Source organism: Hordeum vulgare, chromosome 6H, assembly GCF_904849725.1.
Source record: "Hordeum vulgare subsp. vulgare chromosome 6H, MorexV3_pseudomolecules_assembly, whole genome shotgun sequence".
Lineage (NCBI taxonomy): Eukaryota > Viridiplantae > Streptophyta > Magnoliopsida > Poales > Poaceae > Hordeum > Hordeum vulgare.
Window position 1 is genome coordinate 554,483,679 of NC_058523.1, and position 24,507 is coordinate 554,508,185.

The 24,507-nt window shown below is 44.0% G+C and overlaps 1 protein-coding gene across 2 annotated transcripts; it reads left to right on the plus strand.

Annotated features, from left to right (window-relative positions):
* The first annotated feature begins 18,492 nt into the window (after positions 1-18,492).
* LOC123402217 (pumilio homolog 3-like) lies at positions 18,493-24,254 on the plus strand. 2 transcript variants are annotated; one of them, XM_045096109.1, is made up of 11 exons: positions 18,493-18,749; positions 19,187-19,890; positions 20,001-20,931; positions 21,025-21,574; positions 21,650-21,791; positions 21,905-22,012; positions 22,105-22,323; positions 22,410-22,520; positions 22,952-23,146; positions 23,386-23,560; positions 23,722-24,254. In XM_045096109.1, exons 2-11 carry the CDS (start codon positions 19,273-19,275, stop codon positions 23,760-23,762), a joined length of 3,090 nt encoding a protein of 1,029 aa, XP_044952044.1. In that variant the 5' UTR covers positions 18,493-18,749; positions 19,187-19,272; the 3' UTR covers positions 23,763-24,254. The 2 variants fall into 2 exon arrangements, with proteins under 2 accessions (XP_044952044.1, XP_044952045.1); XM_045096110.1 differs by lacking the exon at positions 18,493-18,749 and adding an exon at positions 18,930-19,069.
* Positions 24,255-24,507: the final 253 nt, after the last annotated feature.

Genomic DNA, 24,507 nt, shown 5'->3' on the forward strand with positions numbered 1-24,507 from the left:
AGAACTCCCACTCAAATTGACATCCCTCTAGTCATTGGAGTGTTACATGATCCAAATTCACTAACTCAAGTCCGATCATCACGTGAGTTAAGTTATCTTCAATGGTGAACATCTCTATGTTGATCATATCTACTATATGACTCATGTTCGACCTTTCGGTCTCTTGTGTTCCGAGGCCATGTGTGTACATGCTAGACTCGTCAAATTTAACCCGAGTGTTCCACATGTGCAACTGTTTTGCACCTGTTGTATGTGAACATATAGTCTATCACACCCGGTCATCATGTGGTGTCTCGAAACGACGAACTTTCGCAATAGTGCACACCTTATAATGCTACCGTCGTTCTAAGCAAAACAAGGTGCATAAAAAGGATTAACATCACATGCAAATCATAAGTGACATGATATGGCCATGAACTTGTGCTTTTTGATATCCATCTTCAAAGCACCGACATGATCTCCATCGTCACCGGGACAACACCATGATCTTCATCATCATGATCTCCATCATCATGATCTCCATCATTGTGCTACCATTGAGGTTGTCGCGCCAACTATGTTGTTACTACTAAAGCTACTAAACTAGCGATAAAGTAAAGCCTCACCAAGCGCCAAAATAAATTAAAGACAACCTTATGGATCCTGCCGGTTGTCGTAGCATCGACATGCAAGTATTATTTAACTATTATAACATGATCATCTCATACATCAAATATATCATATCATGTCTTTAGCCACATCATATCACATCATACCCTGCAAAAACAAGTTAGACGTCCTCCAATTTGTTGTTGCATGTTTTACGTGGCTGCTATGAGTATCTAGCATGATCGCATCTTACTTATGCAAAACCACAACGGTGATATACAAGTTGCTATTTAACCTTCTCAAAGGAGTGCCTATGTCAAATCTGATTCAACTAAAGTAGGAGAAACAGACACCCGCCAGCCATCTGTTGGGGAACGTTGCATGCAAAACAAAAAAATTCCTATGAACACGAAGACATATCATGGTGATGTTCATCTACGAGAGGGAGATCGGATCGACATACCCTTGTAGATCGCTCAGCGGGAAGCATTAAAAAACGCGGTTGATGTAGTGGTACGTCTTCACGATCCGTTCCGATCTAGCGCTGAACGGACGGCACCTCCGCGTTTAGCACATGTACAGCTCGATGACGATCTCCGCCTTTCTGATATAGAAAGAGAGATGGGGAAGTAGATGAGTTCTCTGGCAGCGTGACGGCGCGCCGGTGATGGTGATGATCTATTCATGCATGGCTCCGCCCAAGCTCCGCAGAAATCCGATCTAGAGGAAGAACTACGAGGTATAGGTTTGAGTTGCACGTGGCAAAGTTGTGTCCCAAAAACTCTAAAACCTCTAGTATATATAGGAGGAGGGGAGGGACTAGCCTTGGGGCTCAAGAGAGCCCCAAGGGCGCCGGCCGAAGGAGGAGATGGAGTCCCACTCCAATTCGGTTTGGAGGAGAAGGAGTCCACTCCTTCCTTCCCACCTCCCTCTTTTTTTGGGTTTTTTCTTTCCTTGGTGCCATAGTCCACTTGGGCTGGCCTCACCAGCGCACTAAGGGCTGGTGCGCCACCCTAGGACTATTGGGTTCACTCCCGGGTGGGTGGGCCCCTCCCGGTGAAGATCCGGAACCTATTCGTCACTCCCGGTACACTGTCGGTAATGCCCGAAATCTTTCCGGTGACCAAATGAAACCATCCCATATATCAATCTTCGTTTCCGGACCATTTCGGAAACCCTCGTGACGTCCGTGATCTCATCTGGGACTCCAAACAACCTTCGAACCAACAACTATAACTCAACTATACCGAAACGTCACCGAACCTTAAGTGTGCAGACCCTGTGGGTTCGAGAACTATGTAGACATGACCTGAGACACTCCCCGGCCAATATCCAATAGCGGGACGTGGATGCCCATATTGGATCCTACATATTCTACGAAGATCTTATCGGTTGAACCTCTGTGCCAAGGATTCATATAATCCCGTATATCATTCCCTTTGTCCTTCGGTATGTTACTTGCCCGAGATTTGATCGTCGGTATCCCTATACCTATTTCAATCTCGTTACCGGCAAGTCTCTTTACTCGTTATGTAATACAAGATCCCGTGACTAACACTTTAGTCACATTGCTTGCAAGGCTTATATGTGATGTTGTATTACCGAGTGGGCCCCGAGATACCTCTCCGTCACACGGAGTGACAAATCCCAGTCTTGATCCATGCTAACTCAAGGGACACCTTCGGAGATACCTGTAGAGCACCTTTATAGTCACCAAGTAACGTTGCGACGTTTGATACACAGAAGGTATTCCTCCGGTGTCAATGAGTTACATGATCTCATGGTCATAGGAATGAATACTTGACACGCAGAAAACAATAGCAACAAAATGACACGATCACATGCTACATTTATAATTTGGGTCTTGTCCATCACATCATTCTCCTAATGATTTTATCCAGTTATCAAGTGACAACACTTGCATATGGTCGGAAAACCTTAACCATCCTTGATCAACTAGCTAGTCAACTAGAGGCTTACTAGGGACATTGTTTTGTCTATATATCCACACATGTATTTATGCTTTCATTCAATACAATTATAGCATGGATAATAAATGATTATCCTGAAACAGGAAATATAATAACAAATATTTTATCATTGCCTCTAGGGCATATTTCCAACACCATCTTTATGCAACAAGTTGCATGTCAGTTGATGGAACCAGTCTCTCGTAAGTGTACGAGTAAGGTTGGTCCGGGCCGCTTCATGGAACAATATCGCCGGATCAAAAAAATACTAAGGAGGGTAGCAATCTGAATATCAACACCCACACAGTCCTGTGTGTTCTACTCGAGATGTCATCTACGCATAGACCTAGCTCATGATGCCACTGTTGGGGAACATTGCATGGGAAACGAAAAATTTCCTACGCACACATAAGATCTATCCATGGTGGTGACCATCTATGAGAGGAGAGATCGGATCCACATACCCTTGTAGATCGCTAAGCGGGAGCGTATATAACACATTTGATGTAGTCGAACATCTTCGCGGTCCAAGTCGTAGTCCGTCCCGCGATCTCATCATGATCCGTTCGGGATCACATCACGATCCATTCCGATCTAGTGCCGAACGGACGACACCTCCGCTGAAAGGACATGGATGTCGCCTAGAGAGGGGGTGAATAGGCACTTTAAAATAATTACAGTTTAGGCTTGAACAAATGCAGAATAAAACTAACGTTTAATTTGTCAAGCAAAAAACCTAAAACAACTAGGCTCAACTATGAGCACCAACAACTTATGGTAAGCAAGATAAACAACTAAGTGATAGCAAGATATATGACAAGAAACAATATGTATATCACAAAGTAAAGTGCATAAGTAAAGGGTTCGGGAGAGAGATAACCGAGGCACGCAGAAATGGCGATGTATCCCGAAGTTCACACCCTTGCGGATGCTAATATTTGTTTGGAGTGGTGTGGAGGCACAATGCTCCCCAAGATGTCACTAAGGCCACCGTAATCTCCTCACGCCCTTGCACAATGCAAGATGTCGTGATTCCACTAAGGGACCCTTGAGGACGGCCACCGAACCCGTACAAACAAGGTTGGGACAATCTCCACAGCTTAATTGGAGGCTCCCAGCAACACCATGAAGCTTCACTGCAAAGGCATATGGCTTCGAGGTGACCACAAATGCTCAGGGCAATCTCCATAACTTAATTGGAGACCTCGATGCTTGCCCAGAGCTTTACACCACAATGATTGGGCTCCGAGGCACCACCAAGCTTCTAGGATGCCAAAGCATCCACGAAGAACAATCTCTAGGGGTACCAAATACCCAAGGGTAACAAGCTTCTAAACTTCTCACCTCCACGTATCACCGTGGAGAACTCAAACCGATGCAACTAATGCAATGGCAAGAACACATGAAGTGGTCAAGTCCCTCACACTCAAATCCCTCCACAACAACAAAAGCTATGGAGAAATATGAAAGGAAGACCAAGAATCTCACAAAGAACTTCAAGATCAAGATCCAAGGGGTTCCCCTCACATAGAGGAGGAAGTGATTGGTGGAGATGTGGATCTAGATCTCCTCTCTCTTTTCCCTCAAGAACTAGCAAGAATTATTGGAGGGATTAAGAGTTAGCAAACTCTAAGAAGGTCAACAATGGGGGAAGAACACGAACTCAACAGATGAATTTTTATCCAATGGGGAAGAAGACCCCCTTTATATAGTGGGGGAAAGAATCTGACTGTTACCCCCACTCACAGCTCAAGCAGAGCGGTACTACCGCTGCTAGGAGCGGTATTACCGCACGGTAGGTTCACCAACCACAGTAGTAAAAAGTTACTACCGTGCGTACCACTGTTGAGCCAAAAGGATGCACAAAAAGTCCGACGGAGCGGTAGTAAAAAAACTACTACCGCCCAGAGAGCGGTAGTAAAAAACTACTACCGCTCCAAGGGCGATACTACCGCTCGCCACTCAAACTACCATAACTTTTGCATACGAGCTCCGAATCGAGCAAACTCAAGCTTGTTGGATTCAGGACGACAAGAGCTATCCAAACATCTTGAACAACTCGAAAACATCATAGAAGATGCATATGGACTCCATTTTCGATGAACTCGAGCTTGTCATGAAGATGACCATAAGCTCTAAAACTCACAAGGAAAACCACCAAACAAGAACCAAGAAATATGATGCAAAGATGCAAATGGTTTGAGCTCTCAACGAAAGATACGATCAAGCTACTCACTTGAGAGCCCCCCTTGACAGTACGGTAATCTATCCTAAAATAGAACAACCTATCACGGGCAAACCTATACCTTGCACCTAGTCCTCTTGAGCTAGATGACAGTGATCTTGGCTTCCTCAAGATGAACCACCTTTCTTGATTGCGTTGGTTTCATGAAGACTAGTTGATTGCTCCCCCATACTCACTATGGGTGAGCCAATCTTCAGCACATCTTCACATGTACATTGCCACCACAATGGACGGCAAGCTTCAAGCATGATATCTTCGTGATGCTCCACTTGAACTTGCACAACACAATATTGATGACGATCACCACTTGATGTCATCGTTCATATGTTGAATGAGATCTTCCTCTTGAGGCAAACCCATGGAGACACACCTAACCCCACATAGAACTCTCACGAAGACCATGGGTTAGTACACAAAAGCGTTATGGACAATGCTTAACATACCATGGGATCACTTGTACACTGTATGTGTTGATCATCTTGATTTACTCTTTGCTTAGTCTTGATCAACCTTGTGTCTTTATGACCAAACTTTGGATAATACTTTTGAATACCACCTTGGTCATCATATAAACTCCTTGAAACCAGCACATGGACTTCAAGAAGTGCCTATGGACAAACCTTTGAATATAACTCAATGCAACCATTAGTCCATATGGATTGTCATTAATTACCAAATCCACATACAGAGAAGTATGCTCTATCATCCGCGTTCAACACACGTACAGCTCGCTGATGATCTCCACCTCCTTGATCCAGCAAGCAAGGGTGGAGAGGTAGATGAGTGCTCCACCAGCACGACGACGTGGCAGCGATGGTGGTGGAGCTGATTCGACAGGGCTTAGTCGTGTACTACTGAACCGATCTAGAGGTGAAACGAACTAGAGGAGTGAGAGAAAACTGCGCCATGACCTAATTGGGGTGGCTGCATGCCATAACCTTTTCAGGGTCAGCTGCCCCTCTCCTCTCCACTATATATAGGAGGGAGGGGAAGGGGTGGCTCCATGACCTAATTGGAGTCGGGCCGTGCGCCGTGACCAAATTGGGGATGGGCCGCACGCCATGACCAAATTGGGGCCGACAGCGCTAGGAGGAGTCCTTCTCCTATTCGAACTCCTCTCCGCCTCCTCACTTTGGGCACATATGCCCATAAGGGCTGGCCGCCCAGCCCACCAGGGGCTGGTGCGCCACCTCTTAGGCCTATGTGGCCCCCGGGGTGGGTGGCCCATCCCGGTGAACCTCCGGAACCCATTCGTCACTCCCGGTACTTTACCGATAGTGTGTGAAACCTTTCCGAAACCCGATACCTCTTTTCTATATATCATTCTTCGTCTCCGGACCATTCTGGAACTCCTCCTGACGTACGGGATCTCATCCGGGACTCCGAACAACCTTCGGTCACCAACATACATAACTCAACTATACCGAAACGTCACCGAACCTTAAGTGTGCAAACCCCGCGGGTTCGAGAACATGTAGGCATGGCATGAGACACTCTCCGGTCAATAAACAATAGCGGGTCCTGGATGCCCATATTGTCTCCTACATATTATACGAAGATCTTTAACGGTTGAACCTCTATGTCAAGGACTCAGTTAATCCCATATACTATTCCCTTTGTCCATCGACATGTTACTTGCCTGAGATTCGATCGTCGGTATCTCCATACCTAGTTCAATCTCGTTACCGGCAAGTCTCTTTACTCGTTCTGTAATACAGGATTCCGTGACTAACTTTTTAGTCACGTTGCTTGCAAGGCGTGTTGTGATGTTTTATTACCGAGTGGGCCCGAGAGATAACTCTCCGTCATACGGAGTGATAAATCCCAGTCTTGATCCATGCCAACCCAACAGACACCTTCGGAGATACATGTAGAGCACCTTTATAGTCACCCAGTTACGATGTGACGTTTGATACACACAAGGTATTCCTGCGGTGTCCGGGAGTTGCATGATATCATGGTCATAGGAATAGATACTTTGACATACAGAAAATAGTAGCAATAAACTGACACGATCATATGCTACATTCATATTTTGGGTCTTGTCCATCACATCATTCTCCTAATGATGTGATCCCGTTATCAAATGACATCCCATGTCTATGGCCAGGGAACCTTGACCATCTTTGATCAACGAGCTAGTCCTTGAGAGGCTCACTAGGGACAGTGTGTTGTCTATGTATCCACACATGTATTTGAGTTTCCAATCAATACAATTCTAGCATGGATAATAAACGATTATCATGAACAAGGAAATATAATAATAACTAATTTATTATTGCCTGTAGAGCATATTTTCAACATGGGAAACTTAAGAAATTTCCCCCGATCATAATGTCAAGAACAAATCTATACCAAGTAGTAATTCCCACATAAAAGTTTTGAAGAAGAATGATAGTAGATTGCGTGTGGATATATCTATCATGAGCATTGCAAATCCTATACGAAGCATCTTTCAGACTTTCTCCTCCCCTTTTCTTAAAATTGAGAACTTCAATCTCATGGGTGCTCATAGAGAGGGAGGAATTTGCCAAAGCAATAAGTAAACAAAAGATCCAGCAAGAAAACGACAAACGTAAAGCAGGCAAACAAAAAGGCAAATTGTTGTAAAGTGGGAGAGAGGAAAATGAGAGGCAAATGCGAAATAATGTAATTGCAAGGAGAAGATAGTTTATGTGTAGGAACCTGATATATCTTGACTTGATATTCCCCTACAACGGCGCCTGAAATCTTGACTCCCCGCTGATTTGCGTTGGTTTCTCTCCAAGCTTAAAGGGTGATATAGCATAGCAACGGCAAGTATTTTCCTCAATTATGACACCAAGGTATCAATCCAGTAGGAAGATCCACGAGACTATATAAGCGGCACCTGCACCCAAATAGCAAATCCTCGCGACCCAACGCATGGAGGGGTTGTCATTCCCTCGTGGGTAAGTAAGGATAGATTGATAGATGCAAATAAGAGTGATAGAAAATAAAACACAACAAGGTATTTTTGGTTTTTTTGATAATATAGATATGTAAATAAAAGAGCAAATAAAATAGAAACGCGAATAGCAAAGTATAGACTGCAAATAGATGATGTGAAATAGACCCGGGGGCCGTAGGTTTCACTAGTGGCTTCTCTCGAGAAAATAACAAATGGTGGGTAGACAAATTATTGTTGGGCAATTGATAGAATAGAAAATAATTATGACGATATTCAAGACAATGATCTTGTATATAGGCATCATGTCCAAGACAAGTAGACCGACTTCTGCCTGCATCTACTTCTATTACTCCACACATCGACCGCTATCGAGCATGCATCTAGTGTATTGAGTTCATTTATAAACGGAGTAATGCCTTAAGAATGATGATATGATGTAGACAAGATCTATTCATGTAGGAATAGACCCCATCGTTTTATCCTTGATAGCAATGATACATGCGTGTCATGTCTCTTTCTGTCACTAAGATTGAGCACCGCAAGATCGAACTCATTACAAAGCACCTCTTCCCATTGCAAGATAAAAGATCAAGTTGGCCAGACAAAAATCAAATATCAGAGAAGAAATACGAGGCTATAATAATCAAGCATGAATATGATTTCATAGATCTTGCCATAAACTCACAATTCATCGGATCCCAACAAACACACCGCAAAAGAAAGCTACATTATATGGATCTCCAAGAGACCTTGTATTGAGAAAAAAACGGGAGAGAAAGCCATCTAGCTACTGCCTACGGACCCGTAGGTCTGATATGAACTACTCACACATCATCGGAGGAGCACCAATGAGGATGATGGACCCCTCCGTGATTGTGTTCCTCTGTGGAATGGACTCTAGATTGGATTCCGTGGCCTCTGGAACTTGCGACGGCTGAAACGATTTTTTGTCGACTCCGCTAGGGTTTTATGAATATTGGGGTATTTATAGAGCTCAGAGGCGGTGGAGGAGGTGTCCGAGGGTCCCACTAGACACCAGGACGCGCCCTGGTGCCTAGTGGGCTGCCTTGGCCTCGTCTCATGCTCCTCCTTGGCTCCCAAGTTTCCTTCTCGTCCAAAAAAATCTTCGTAAAGTTTCGTGGCATTTGGACTTCATCTGATATTGATTTTCTACGAAGAAGAAAAAACAGCAAAAAACAACAACTAGCACTAGGCATTGTGTCAATAGGTTAGCCCCAAAAAGTGATATAAAGTTGCTATAAAATGATCATAAAAACATCCAAGAATGATAATATAATAACATGGAAGAATAAGAAAATATAGATACATTGGAGATGTATCATTGATCCCCTATACTTGTGAGTCATCAACTACGAACCCGTAGGTCAGTGGTGAACTACTCACACGTCACCATGGGAGCAGCAAGGATGATGTAGAAGCCCTCCATGATCAATCCCCCTTCTGCACTGTAAACGTGAAAAGCCAAAAACATGTAGAAAACATCAAGTGGCACTTGGCACTCGACTAATAGGTTAGTGCTAAAAAATAATATGAATCAACAAATGAATGCCCAAAAAGTATCCTAGAATGATAATACTATAGCATGGAATAATAAAAAAAAATATAGATTACAAAAGATAGATCCCTTGGCCTCTGACCCTCCTCTCTATCCAATAAATTCACATTAATCCCCGAAACCCTAAGGAGCCTCCTGAAACATTTTTTCCGCCGGCGCAAGTCTCTATTCCATCGTGTGCCCATCTGGAGTCCTGTTCCGGTGCCCTGTCGGAGGGGGGATTGATCACGGAAGGCCTCTATATCAACCTTGTCGCTCCCGTGGTGATGTATGAGTAGTTAACCTTAGACCTACGGGTCTGTAGTTAATACGTAGACAACGATCTCTCTCTCTCTCTCTCTCTCTCTCTCTCTTCTTTGTTGCCATGATCATCGCAATTCCTGCAGTGATCTATCTTTTGTAATCACTGTTGTGCGGTGCGTTTGTTGGGATCCGATGAATTGTGGGTTTATATTCAGATTATTCATGAAATATATTTGAGTCTTCTTGAATTCTTATATGCATGATTGTGATAGCTTTGTAATTCTCTCCATCTATTGATTTGGTTTGTCCAACTAGATTGATCTAACTTTAGTGGGAGAGGTGCGTTGTAGTGGGTTCAATCTTGCAGTGCTCAATCCAGTGATAGAAAGGTACATGATACATATTGTATTGTTGCCACTAAGGGTAAAACGATGGGGTTGATTTATACTAATTGGATTTACTTTGTCTACATCATGTCATTGTTCTTCAAGCATTACTATGTTTTCACTTAATACTCTAGATGCATGCTGGGTAGCGGTCGATGGATGGAGTAATATCAGTAGATGCAGGCAAGACTCGGTCTACTTGCTTACGGACGTGATGCCTATATATAATGATCATTGCCATAAATAAATATTGCATAACTATGCGCTTTTCAATCAGTTGCACAACAGTAATTTGTTTACCCACTCTATGCTTTCTACGAGAGAGAAGCTGCTACGGCGACAAAAACCTTCTGTCGTCTCTTGAGCTTGCGTTGGTTTTTCCCTTGAAGAGGAAAGGGCGATGCAGCACATGAGCAGTAAGTATTTCCCTCAGTTTGAAAACCAAGGTATCAATCCAGTAGGAGAATCGCGTCAAGTCCAAAGTACCTGCACAAACACAAAAGAGCTTGCACCCAACGCTATAAAGGGGTTGTCAATCCCTTCAAGATTGATTGCAAAGTGAGATCTGAAGGCGGAAAGTGCAACGAAGTAAAAGTGTAAGGCTGAAAATATAGTGTGGAGTAGACCCCGGGGCTATAGTGTTCACTAAAGGCTTCTCTCAAAATAGCAAATATTACGGTGGGTGAACAAATTATTGTCGAGCAATTGATAGAACCGCGCAAAGTCATGACGATATCTAAGGCAATGATCATACATATAGGCATCACGTCCGAGACAAGTAGACCGATACTTTCTGCATCTACTACTATTACTCCACACATCGACCGCTATCCAGCATTCATCTAGTGTATTGAGTTCATGACGAACAAAGTAACGCCTTAAGCAAGATGACATGATGTAGAGGGATAATCTCAAACCAATGATGGAAACCCCATCTTTTTACCCTTGATGGCAACAACACGATGCGTGCCTCGCTACCCCTTTTGTCACTGGGTGAGGTCACCGCACGGTATGAACCCAAAACCAAGCACTCCTCCAATTGCAAGAATCATAGATCAAGCTGGCCAAACAAAACCCACAACTCGAAGAGAATTACAAGGATATGAAATCATGCATAAGAGAGATCAGAAGAAACTCAAATAAGATTCATAGATAATCTGATCATAAATCCACAATTCATCAGATCTCGACAAACACACCACAAAAGAAGATTACATCGGATAGATCTCCATGAAGATCATGGAGAACTTTGTATTGAAGATCCAAGAGAGAGAAGAAGCCATCTAGCTACTAGCTATGGACCCGTAGGTCTATGGTGAACTACTCACGCATCATCGAAGAGGTCATGGTGTTGATGAAGAAGCCCTCCGTATCCGATTCCCCCCTCCGACAGGGCACCAGAACGTGCCCCAGATGGGATATTGCGGAGACAGAAGCTTGCGGTGGCGGAAAAGTATTTTCGATGATCTCCTGATTTTTTCTGGATTTTAGTGAATATATAGGCGAAAGACCTAGGGCAGGGGAGCCACGGGGAGCTCACAAGCCTGCTAGGCCCGCCTCCTAGGTCGGGCCTGGTGGGCTTGTGACCTCCTCCGAGGTCCCCTGCCTTGGTTCTCAAGTCTCCCGCGTGTCTTTTGTTATGGAAAAAATCATTCCACATATTTTATTCCGTTTCGACTCCGTTTAAAATCCTCCTCTGAAAAGGGTCAAAAACACGAAAAAAAACAGGAACTGGCACTTGGCACTGAGTTAATAAGTTAGTCCCCAAAAAGATATAAAAGGCATACAAAACATCCAAAGTTTGACAAGATAATAGCATGAAACCAACAAAAATTATAGATACATTGGAGACGTATCAAGCATCCCCAAGCTTAACTCCTGCTCGTCCTCGAGTAGGGAAGTGATAAAGACTGAATTTTTGATGTGGAATGCTACCTAGCATAGTTGTCCTTTGCAACTTCTTTCATGTGACATGAATGTTCAGATCCGTATGATTCAAAACAATAGTTTTCTATTGACATGAAAACAATAATACTTCAAGCAAACTAGCAATGTAATGATGAACTTTCAAAATAACAAGGTCAAAGAAAGTTATCCCTACAAAATCATATAGTCTGGCCATGCTCCATCATCCTCACACAACTAATTTAAATCATGCACAACCCCGGTATTGGCCAAGTAATTGTTTTCGCACTCTTACTTTCTCAAACTTTTTATAACTATCACGCAATACATGAGCCTGAGCCATGGATATAGCACTATAGATGGAAAAGAGTGTGGTGGTGGTTGTGAGACAAAAAGGAGATGGTCACATTGACTCGGCGTATCAAAGGGCTATGGAGATGCCCATTAATAGATATCAATGTGAATGAGTAGGGATTGCCATACAAAGGATGCACTAGAGCTATAAGTATGTGAAAGCTCAAAAGGATAACTAGCGGGTGTGCATCCAACTTGCTTGCTCACGAAGACCTAGGGCAATTTTGAGGAAGCCCATCATTGGAATATACAAGGCAAGTTATATAATAAAGATTCCCACTAGCATATGGTGGTGACGAAACGAGAGGCTCTCAATCATGAAGAACATGGTGCTATTATGAAGCACAAGTATGGAAAAAGATAGTAGCATTGTCCCTTCTCTCTTTTCCTCTCTTCCCTTTTTTTTATTTGGGCTCTTGGCCTCTTTTTTTTATTTGGGTTCTTTGGCCTCTTTTTTTATTTCCTCACATGGGACAATGCTCCAATAATGATGATCATCACACTTTTATTTACTCACAGCTCAAAGCTTAGAACGATGATGACTCTATAGGAAATGCCTCCGACAGTGTACCGGGATGTGCAACAATCTAGCTTGGCGTATGACGTTGAAACATCTCGCTAGCTATCTTACGATCATGCAATGGAAATATGAGAGTGACGGCACAAGTCATGAGATGGAACTGTGGGAGTTGCATGGCAATATATCTCAGAATGGCTATGAAAATGCCATAGTAGGTAGGTATGGTGGTTGTTTTGAGGAAGGCATATGGTGGGTTTGTGTACCGGCGAAAACTGTGCAGCACTAGAGAGGCTAGCAATGGTGGAAGGTGAAAGTGCATCTATACCATGGATTCACATTAGTCATGAAGAACTCACATACTTGTTGCGAAAGTTTTTATTAGTAATCAAAACAAAGTGCTAAACGCATACTCCTAGGGGAAGGGTTGGTAGGTGTTAACCATCGCGCGATCCCGACCTCAACACAAAGGATGACAATAAATGGATCAATTATGCTCCGACTTCCTAACATAGCGGTTCACCATACGTGCATGCTACGGGAATCACTAACTTCAACACAAGTATTTCTAGATTCACAACAACCTACTAACATAACTCTTAATATTACCAAATCCATGTCTCAAAACTAATTGAGAGGAATCAAGACTTCTCTTTCTACTCAATGCACATGAAGATGGAGGTTTTTGTATCCTCTTTGGGTACCTATCACCTTTGGGACTACTTTCATAGCATAAGTCAACTACCAAGTCACGCACCGCCGTGCTCTAAAAGATCTAAGTGAAGCACATAGAGCAAAATTATCTAGCTTAAAAGATATAAGTGAAGCACGATGAGCATTCTAGCAAAATCACAATGAGTGCATGTCTCTCTCAAAAGGTGTGCAGCAAGGATGATTGTGACACAACAAAAAGAAAAGACTCCTAAGATACAAGACGCTCCAAGCAAAACACATATCATGTGGTGAATAGAAATATACCTCCAAGTAATGTTACCGATGGATTGAAGATGAAAGAGGGGATGCCTTCCCGGGGCATCCCCAAGCTTAGGCTTTTTGGTGTCCTTGAATTTGGCTTGGGATGCCTTGGGCATCCCCAAGCTTGTGCTCTTTCCACTCCTTATCTCTTTGTCCATGAGAACATCACCCAAAACTTGAAAACTTCACAACACAAAACTTAAACAGAAACTAGTGATAACATTAGCACAAGAAAACAAACTACCACCTCTTTAGGTACTGTATCAAACTTGAATTCTATCTATATTGGTGTTAGGTTACTGTATTCTCACTTTTCCATGGCTAGTACCCCCCGATACTATCCATAGTTTCATCAAAACAAGCAACCAACTCAACAAAAACAGAATCTGTCAAAAACAGACCAGTCTGTAGCAATCTGTATACTTCGTATACTTCTGGTATATCAAAAATTCTGAAAACTTGCAAAAGGCATATCAACCAACAGCAAAAAGAATCAACTCAAAATCTCTTTCTGAATAAAAATGAAAAATCATCTCGTGAGCGAAAAGTTTTTGTCTTTTTCCAGCAGGATCAAACAACCATCACCAAGACTAGTCATAAAGGTTTTGCTTGGCTCAAACACAAAAGGAAACACAAAAGACACAACCATAACAGAATTATGATGGTGTGGACGCAACAAAACATAAAGAAAAATATAAATTCATTGGGTTGCCTCCCAACAAGCGCTATTGTTTAACGCCCTTAGCTAGGCATTGATAATTCAATGATGCTCACACAAAAGACAAGAATTAAAGCACAGCGAGAGCATCATAAAGCATGTGAAAATCACATCTAAGTCTAAAATACTTTCTATGCATAGGCATTTTATAGGGAAAGAAATTGGCAAGACAACTAATAGTTACCAAATGCAAGGAAGAAGAAAGAGACAATAGCAATCTCAAGATAACCAGAGGTAATTTGGTAACATGAAAGTTTCTACCACAATATTTTCCTCTCTCACAGCAATTGCATGTGGGATCATAATCAAATTCAATAATATAGCTATCACATAGGATATTCTTTTCATGATCCACATGCATGCAAAGTTGACGCTCTTAAAAAATAGTGGGATTATCATCAACTAAAGTCATGACTTCTCCAAACCCACTTTCAATGTTATTGCAAATATCATAATCATCAAGAGGCTTAAAAAAATTCAAGATCATAAGAAAAATAGTCACCCCAATCACGATCATTGCAACAAGTAGTGTACATAGAAAAACTAGCATCCCCAAGCTTAGGGTTTTGCATATTTTTAGCATGATTGCCATTAATATAATTTATAATGAAACCATTGCAATCATGCTTTTCATTCAAGGAGGCCTCGTGAATCACTTCGTAAATTTCTTCCTCGCAATTTCCAGATTCACGCATCTCAAGCAAAACTCCATAAAGATAGTCAAGTGCACTCAACTCACTAGCAATTGGATCAACATAATTGGATCTCTTAAAGAGATTAGCAAGTGGGTGAGGATCAATATCACTAGATTTTCAGGAAGCGAAGATGCAAGCATATTGAAGGCACATAGAACATAAGCAAAGGAAAAGCAAACGAAAAGGCAAACGAAGAAAAGGGCAAATCTTTTTTTTGTAAATTTTGTTTTTTCAGAAGTGGGGGAGAGGCAAACGAGACGCAAAAAAGAAAATGCAAGAGATGAGTTTGCGATACTTACTTGGATGAGTTCTTGACTCGATCCTCCCCGGCAACGGCGCAATAAATCCTTCTGCTACGGCGACAGAAAGCTTCTGTCGTCTCTTGAGCTTGCGTTGGTTTTTCCCTTGAAGAGGAAAGCGATGCAGCACAGGAGCAGTAAGTATTTCTCTCAGTTTGAGAACCAAGGTATCAATCCAGTGGGAGAATCGCGTCAAGTCCAAAGTACCTGCACAAACACAAAAGAGCTTGCACCCAACGCTATAAAGGGGTTGTCAACCCCTTCAAGATTGATTGCAAAGTGAGATCTGAAGGCGGAAAGTGCAACGAAGTAAAAGTGTAAGGCTGAAAATATAGTGTGGAGTAGACCCGGGGGCTATAGTGTTCACTAGAGGCTTCTCTCAAAATAGCAAATATTACGGTGGGTGAACAAATTACTGCCGAGCAATTGATAGAACCGCGCAAAGTCATTACGATATCTAAGGCAATGATCATACATATAGGCATCACGTCCGAGACAAGTAGACCGAGACTTTCTGCATCTACTACTATTACTTCACACATTGACCACTATCCAGCATGCATCTAGTGTATTGAGTTCATGACGAACAGAGTAACACCTTAAGCAAGATGACATGATGTAGAGGGATAATCTCAAACCAATGATGAAAACCCCATCTTTTTACCCTTGATGGCAACAACACGATGCGTGCCTCGCTACCCCTTCTGTCACTGGGTGAGGTCACCGCACGGTATGAACCCAAAACCAAGCACTCCTCCAATTGCAAGAATCATAGATCAAGCTGGCCAAACAAAACCCATAACTCGAAGAGAATTACAAGGATATGAAATCATGCATAAGAGAGATCAGAAGAAACTCAAATAAGATTCATAGATAATCTGATCATAAATCCACAATTCATCGGATCTCGACAAACACACCGCAAAAGAAGATTACATCGGATAGATCTCCATGAAGATCATGGAGAACTTTGTATTGAAGATCCAAGAGAGAGAAGAAGCCATCTAGCTACTAGCTATGGACCCGTAGGTCTATGGTGAACTACTCACGCATCGTCGGAGAGGTCATGGTGTTGATGAAGAAGCCCTCCGTATCCGAATCCCCCCTCTGGCAGGGCACAAGAACGTGCCCCAGATGGGATCTTGTGGAGACAGAAGTTTGCGGTGGCGGAAAAGTACTTTCGATGATCTCCTGATTTTTTCTGGGATTTTAGGGAATATATAGGCGAAAGACCTAGGGCAGAGGAGCCACGGGGAGCTCACAAGCCTGCTAGGCCCGCCCCCTAGGCCGGGCCTGGTGGGTTTGTGACCTCCTCCGAGGTCCCGTGCCTTGGTTTCAAGTCTCCGCCATGTCTTCTGTTATGGAAAAAATCATTCCGCAGATTTTATTCCGTTTGGACTCCGTTTAAAATCCTTCTCTGAAAAGGGTCAAAAACACGAGAAAACAGGAACTGACACTTGGCACTGAGTTAATAAGTTAGTCCCAAAAAAGATATAAAAGGCATACAAAACATCAAAAGTTTGACAAGATAATAGCATGAAACCATAAAAAATTATAGATACGTTGGAGACGTATCAGAAGCCTCTAGCGAAAACTATGGCCCCCGGGTCTATTCACAAATATAAATACAAAAATACTAAATACCTCACTTCCTTTTATTATTTATATTTACTTTTTTTATATTTAATACATTTAAGCTATCTATCTATCACTACTTATCGCTTGCAAGTAACGAGTTCAAGGGATTGACAACCCTCTTGTCCGTGATGGGTGCAAGTGTTTGCTCTTTTGTGTGTAGGCGTTGAAGATGGGAAATTGCATGGTCTTTCTATTGGTTCAATAACCTTGGTTCTCACTGAGGGAAATACTTATCTACACTGTGTTGCATCATCCCCTCCTCTTCGGGGAAAAACCCATCGCAGATCACATGTATCACTCCCGCTCGTCCGGCATGCTCCAGGTGAGGTACGTCGCCCACCTCCACCACCTTCTTTTCACGAAGCGGTGCCCGGCCACCTCTGGGTCCTCGTGCCCACGCCGGGGATGGGGTGACGAGGTTGTCGGAGTCCGAGGTGCGTGCAACCCGCCTCGAGCGGCAGAAGGCGAGAGAGAGAGGGGGGAGGCACGGGCTACTTGGCGTTCGGCCCCAAGGATGCGCTCCTCGCGGGCGTCCTTCGTCGCTCGCTGACGACGGTAGAGACGATGCACGCTGCCTCCGCCATAAGAATGCCGAGGCGCTCCGACTGGCCATCCAATTGTCGGAGCGTGGGGCAATGAAAGAGGCGGCGACGAAGGCAAAAGTGGCCTGACACGCGAAGGAGGAGGACCGCTTGCTCTGTAGGTTGTCCGACATGCGGTGAAGCTCTGACGAGGACGACGACGACGCCTCCACCTCCGGCTCTGATGACGACGACAACGACGACGACGCTCCACCGCAGCTAACGCCTACACGGCGGAGGGGCACATCCGCGTGGACGACCGGAAGGGGAAGGGGTCGGAGAGGAAATGGTGATTTCATACGCTCTTCCCCGTTTTGTTTATATTTGAAGTATGTTTAAGTAGTTCGTAGTTTGGACTTGCCGATGAACTCCGATGAATTATGTTCCTTTTGTTCGGCAATGCAATCCGATCCGATGAACCGTGTTGATGTACTTTCTTTACGTAGCGTTGCATGAATTGTATGGGTATGAGGGACGCAGATGTGGAAGGCAACAAACGAGACGTGCTCGGTCAGTGTCTGGGGATGCGCCGGGGCAAGTTTGCGGACGTACGAGGGCCCATATTAACAAGGTCCGGCTAACTTCGTGTGCGTCTGCGGGCGTATGAGCACCCATATTAACAAGATCCGGCTAACTTTTCCATCATGGTTTTTACTTTTCTGAATTGTTTAGATTGCCTGTCACGTATCTTAACCACCAAGTCGTTGCAAAAAAACACCTGGCAAGTCATCTCAAGACATTTCTTGCTTATAAAGAACACAACAAAAAAGGAAAAAAGAAAAGGGAAGGAAAGAAAGAGAAGGGTGCATTGCATTTGCATAGGGCTAGTACTAGCTTAGCGAGGAGGAGGAGGTAAGCTGCACCAAATCCGCCAAGGATGGTTTTTTCTTCTCGGGTCCACTAGCTGCCGCTGCCTTTTGCCCTCGCCTCGCACCGGAGATCGACCAACAAAACCAACCCAGCTCCCCCTCCCCTTTCCTCCTCCGTCCGCCCGCCCGCCGAACCCTCCAGGAATTCTCCACCCTCCCGGCAGCCCATCCCCCCACTCCTCGTCCGCGCCGCCGGACTGGCGTGGACCGGGGATCCGTCCGTCCGCCGGGGCCCCGATTGATTCCTCCCGTCCGTCGGAGGTGACGAACCCTAACTTTCTTGGATTATTATTATTCCCGGGGTTCGTTGATGTTTCCTTTTGCCTCCTCCCCAATCCGCCCGCCGCTGCCGATTTCTTCGCTGCTTCGATGGAGTAGCCCAGTGGGTTTGCTGATTTCTTGCCATATAATTTGGGGTTCTGTTGCTTGAACCCTCGGCAGGTCCGCCCCTAAAAAGCTCGCCTTTCTTGTTGGCGCTGCTATCCAGGGTGGGAGGCAGGGGAATCGATGAAATCTGCTCGGGATTAAGCCGATTCCCTTTAGCTCGCGCCTCCTGGCTCTGGCTTCTCATCGTTTTCTCTGTATACTTCATCCACTTCTTCTTCTTCCTGAAGCTTCGTGTGGGATTATCTTCAATTCATCTGGGTGTGAAATTCGGGGTCCTGATTATTCGCCGTCCCGGTGCTTGCTGGTTTCAGGTTTCGTGTGGGAACCAAGGCGGAAAAGCACGAGGAAGGAAACAGAGCCGGCCGGCCAAGTGACCGAGGCTGCTGCTGCGGCGGCGATGGCTCCGTCTCCGGCGGGCCCCACCTTCGAGGACCTCGAGCGCGACCTGCAGGCGGTGCTCATGGACCAGAACCACGGCGGCGGCGCCTCCGCCGAGGAGCTCAGCATGTACCGCAGCGGCAGCGCTCCCCCCACCGTCCAGGGCGCCCGTGCAGCCGTAGGCACACTCTTCTCCGCCGCGCCCCCGGCCCACGTTGACAGCAGCGGCGGCCTCAATGACATGCTCTCCGAGGAGGATATACTGTCTCACCCGGCGTACCTGCAGTACTACTACAACAACGAGCACCTGAACCCGAGGCTGCCCGTGCCGATGGTGTCCAAGGAGGACTGGCGCGCGGCGCAGAGGTTCCAGGCTGCCTCCGGGGGTGTCGGGGACTGGAGGAGGAGGCCCTCGGAGGCCACTGGTGGGAGCTCTCTGTTCTCGGTTCAGCCAGGAGCCCGTGAAGGCAACGGAGTGGAGTACCTCCTGAACGATAGGATGGGCAGAGGTGAAAGGAATGGGCTCGCACATCAGCAGTCGTCGGAGTGGCTTGGGCAGGCCGCTGATGGGCTTATTGGGTTGTCTGATGTCAATGGCCTCGCCTCCCGCCGCAAGAGCTTTGCGGATGCCCTGCAGGTTGAAAATATTCTCTTATTGCTTTTGTGTTTTGATAGGATCAATAGTTCTTTAACCTTCAATACGTCTCGGTTTGTTTGTTTTCTAATTTACAGTGGTTTCCATGGCAGGAAAATATTAGCCGTCCTGCTTCTAAAGCTGGTCATCTTTCACGCTCTAATAGCCGGAATGCTTTTGAGAGCCCAAATCTTTCACGCTCTAACAGCCGGAATGCTTTTGAGAGCCCGAATCTTTCACGCTCTAATAGCCGGAATGCTTTTGAGAGCCCAAATCCAGTAAGGTCCTCTGAGTCATCGAAGGCACAACTGCAGAGTAGGTCAGAATCTATGAATGGCTTTCGATCAGCTTCACCCAGTCTTGTCAGGGTGCAAAGTTTAGGTTCTTCAATGTCGCACACATTTGCTTCTGCAGTGGGCTCTTCGATCTCAAGAAGCACCACCCCTGACCCTCAATTGATGCAGAGGGCTCCAAGCCCTTGCCTTCCTCCAGTTGGAGTTAGGATGGGAAAAGCTGATAGAATGGTTGAAGGCAGAAGTGTTGCTTCTCGTAATCATGATGGTTCTGATACTGCAGCAGCTCTATCTGCTATGTCCAGTTTAAACCTCTCAGGGAACAACATGGCCAATTTAGAAAGTGATGTGCAAAATCATATTTACCAGAACTTTGGTGGCGATCAAAGAGATGTGCTCTTTAATAATGTTCCAAAGGAGCATAGACAATTTTCTCCACAGAATTTAGTTCATAATAATGCTGATGAAGAGCCGATAAATGCCCTGGAATATGCAGTCTTTCCAAATGGTAGCAGTAACTTGAGTAATCCAAATATGAGTAAACTGGCAGCTGAAAGCAACAGCAAGTTCCCTACACAATCACAGCATGGTAATGGGCACAAGAAAGGATCTTTACTGAGCCCGACTGGACCTGTGTATCTCTACCAAAACCTGAATGGTGATAGCTCAAACATTGATGTAACTGGACGGCATGCGAAGGCTAATTCACGAAGTTCTGGCTCGTCCATGCTGAATAATCACCTGAATACTGGTACTCTCTCTCTACCTCTCCCCCTCCTCTCTCTTTCTCTCTTTGTGTGTGTGTGTGTTACCATTGTTTCCTGACTTGTGTTTTCCTATCCAGATGGTGAGTATGCCAACCTTCTTTCAAATCAACAAGGGGGGACTGGTTATCAGGTCCAACCAATGGACACAGTGTATGCGCCTTACTTGCAGGCAAACCCCAACTCCCCCCTTGGTGCAGCTGGAAGCATGAGTCCTTTCCGGGGAAGTAACTTTTCTGGTTCAGGCCACATGGATAGTGCTGCATATCAAAAGGCTTATCTTGCATCATTACTTGCTCAGCAGAAGCTACAGTATGGAATACCATACCTGGGCAAGTCTGGTGGTCTTAGCCCAACTCTTTATGGCAGTGAACAAGCATATGGCATGGACATGGCATATTTACCAAGTCCAACATCTAGTCATTTTGTCCCATCTCCCCAGGGTCATGCCAGGCAAGGGGATAGGCTAACACGTATTCCATCCATGGCAAGGAGCACCACTGGAGGATGGAGTTCAGAGAATGGTGTAATAGATAATGGTTATGGGTCTTCTCTGCTGGAGGAATTCAAGACCAATAAGACCCGGTCTTTTGAGCTGCTAGATATTGTAGGTCATGTGGTCGAGTTCAGGTACTACTTCCTGGTTTTTAACCCAGTATAGTTGCTGTGTATATGTGGAATACTAATACGATTCTCCCTTTGCAGCTCGGATCAGTACGGGAGTCGTTTTATACAGCAGAAGCTTGAAACAGCTTCTACTGAAGAGAAGAACATGATTTTTCCAGAAATACTTCCCCAAGCCCAAACGTTGATGACTGATGTTTTTGGAAACTATGTTATACAGAAGGTGAGCAACTATCTTATGCATCAGTATCGAACAAATTTGATTTGTTCACTAACGATTTGTGAGTTTATCTTATTATTTAAAAACCTCTCAACTTAATTTGTTGTTCTTGGCAGTTCTTCGAGTATGGGACTGAACCACAAAAGAAGCAATTGGCAAACCTACTCAAGGGTCATGTATATACGCTGAGTACGCAAATGTATGGTTGCCGCGTTATTCAGAAGGTATGTATTGCTACAAACTAAACGTTTCCCCACCAAATCAGTTACGGACCAGCTGTTTATATACAGTCTTAGGGACATTATATTTTCTGTAGGCTTTAGAAGTGGTTGGTGTGGAGCAACAAACACAAATGGCTTTGGAGCTTGATGGAAACGCAATTATCATGAAATGTGTTCGTGATCAGAATGGCAACCATGTAATCCAAAAGTGCATAGAATGCATCCCTCAAGAAAGGATACAGTTCATCATTTCTGCTTTTTATGGACAAGTGGTTGAACTTTCCACCCATCCATATGGTTGCCGTGTTATTCAGGTGCTATATCAACCTATATCTGGCTTTAATGGATGCATTTCATTCACAATTTACTAAATTTACCTACCTGTATTGACTACCACCAGAGAGTCTTGGAGCACTGTGATGATGAAAGCACGCAAAATGCCATGATGGAGGAGATCATGCAGTGTGTGGTTCCTTTGACACAAGACCAGTATGGCAATTATGTTATCCAGGTAGCTGCTTATTCATTTACTTGTTAGATATTTGTCGTTGTACAATTTCACTTGGGCCTTGTGTATTAAATTGAAGGGATGGGTTATATTGGATTTCTTCTACCACGTTGGCAGTTACATATCATGTAAATGCTCTTTCTCTAGTTTTTATATCTCGTTGGGAGTAGTTTCTAATTACCGCATGTGCTTGTACTGTTTTGTTCATACTTTCTGCCCAGTACCACCAAGTGTTTTGATTTGTTCAGTGTGATCTATCATCCCGATATATGATATTATATATGGACAGTTTTTTTCTTCTGATTACTACTTTCTCGTTTTTTTTTTCTTCTGTTTACCACCTTCTCGTATTACTGCATAAACTAGCCCTTACCTAGTTGAAAGTGTCATGTATCCCACTTACACAAAAGGTTTTTGGTTTATTTGTTTTGCAGCATGTCCTGCAACACGGGAAACCAGAAGAACGTACTTCTATAATTACGCAACTTGCTGGACAGATCGTGAAGATGAGCCAACAGAAATTCGCTTCCAATGTTGTTGAGAAGTGTCTGTCTTTTGGTTCTCCTGAGGAGCGCCAGATACTAATTAATGAAATGCTTGGTACTACTGATGAGAATGAGCCATTACAGGTGTGTTTTCAACAGCTGTTTAAGTGTACTGGTTCTTTGTTGCAGAACATGCTCTGTGTAGAAATAAAATTGATATATGTTGACTACATGAGTTGTTTAGCATGCTATATGTGTGAAACTGTTTTTCATTTCCTCATTTGCTGCTTCAAGGTGCAGATGTGGATACCGGGTCTTTGTTATTCCAAAGCCTGTATGTTTGGGCAATTCCAGTCTTCTGACGTCTAGCTTCTGCTTTCCAGGCAATGATGAAAGACCAGTTTGCAAACTATGTAGTGCAGAAGGTTTTGGAGACTTGCGACGACCACAACCGTGAGCTGATTCTTTCGCGTATCAAGGTCCACCTGAACGCACTGAAGAGATACACCTACGGGAAACATATTGTTGCCCGGGTGGAGAAGCTTATAGCCGCAGGAGGTACCAGATTACAGAGCCCCTCTTTAGTCACCCTTACTGCAATTCATCCTTCTTCCTTTTTAAGATGGGTGGTCATGGAGGCGTTTGCTTATTTCTTCCTAATCTGCATATTTTTGCAAATCCTTTTCCATTTGGATTTAATTTGTTTTTCTCATTTGCAGAAAGGCGTATCGGGGTCTCGTCGCAGTCTTGCAGAGATTGAATGGTTAGTTTGACAGAATAACCCCTGTACAGACAGATAGCGAGGCTAGCCTTACCAGTAGTCGTTGTCCATTGCCGTCGTCGGAGAAGTTGGAGCTCGCGAAAGCCTTTGATTGTAAATAAAGGAGGGGGCCTCTGGGAATAAAGAGAAAGAGAAAGAGATTTTGCTTGTTCAAAAAGGAGAGAAGTTGTATATTTGTACCGTTTTTCCCTCTTCGAGTAAGATACATATATATAAATATATATAACAAAGGCAAAGCATGGAAGCAAAATTAGCTGAAATATTTAGGGTTAGATGATGATGGGAAGCAAGGACACCTGTAGATCCTTTTGCCTTGGGTTTCATCAGTGTATAAGGTTTCCATCTCCTGTAAAGATTTCCTATTTTTACTGATGTTTCGCAGAAATCAAATGTTTCATTCTCTGTAAAGGAGGTTTAATAGAAATCTAATGAATGTCTTATCTATGAAATCAAGTACCAGTGTTCTTATTCTGTTTTTTATGCATGGCCTGTAATTTTTCTCCCATCTTTATTTATTGGTGATGGCGTATTGTTTGATACATATGCCATGCTAATCTTATCACTCGAGTTGTCTTTTGACTTTGCGACATTTTCTTCTCATAATGATACATAGAATATTTATTGGATTTGTATGCTCACAATAGCAGTTGAAAAGAGAGGAATTGGCTGAATTTGTTGCACTGACAACGGGATTAGGAGCTGTTGCTAACAGCCCTCATTTGTT

Coding starts and splice junctions, on each gene's coding strand:
- LOC123402217 (XM_045096109.1), top strand. CDS start 19,273: ATGGCTCCGTCTCCGGCGGGCCCCACCTTCGAGGACCTCGAGCGCGAC. Junction 19,891..20,000: donor GCTTTGCGGATGCCCTGCAG/GTTGAAAATATT, acceptor TTTCCATGGCAG/GAAAATATTAGCCGTCCTGC. Junction 20,932..21,024: donor GAATAATCACCTGAATACTG/GTACTCTCTCTC, acceptor TTTCCTATCCAG/ATGGTGAGTATGCCAACCTT.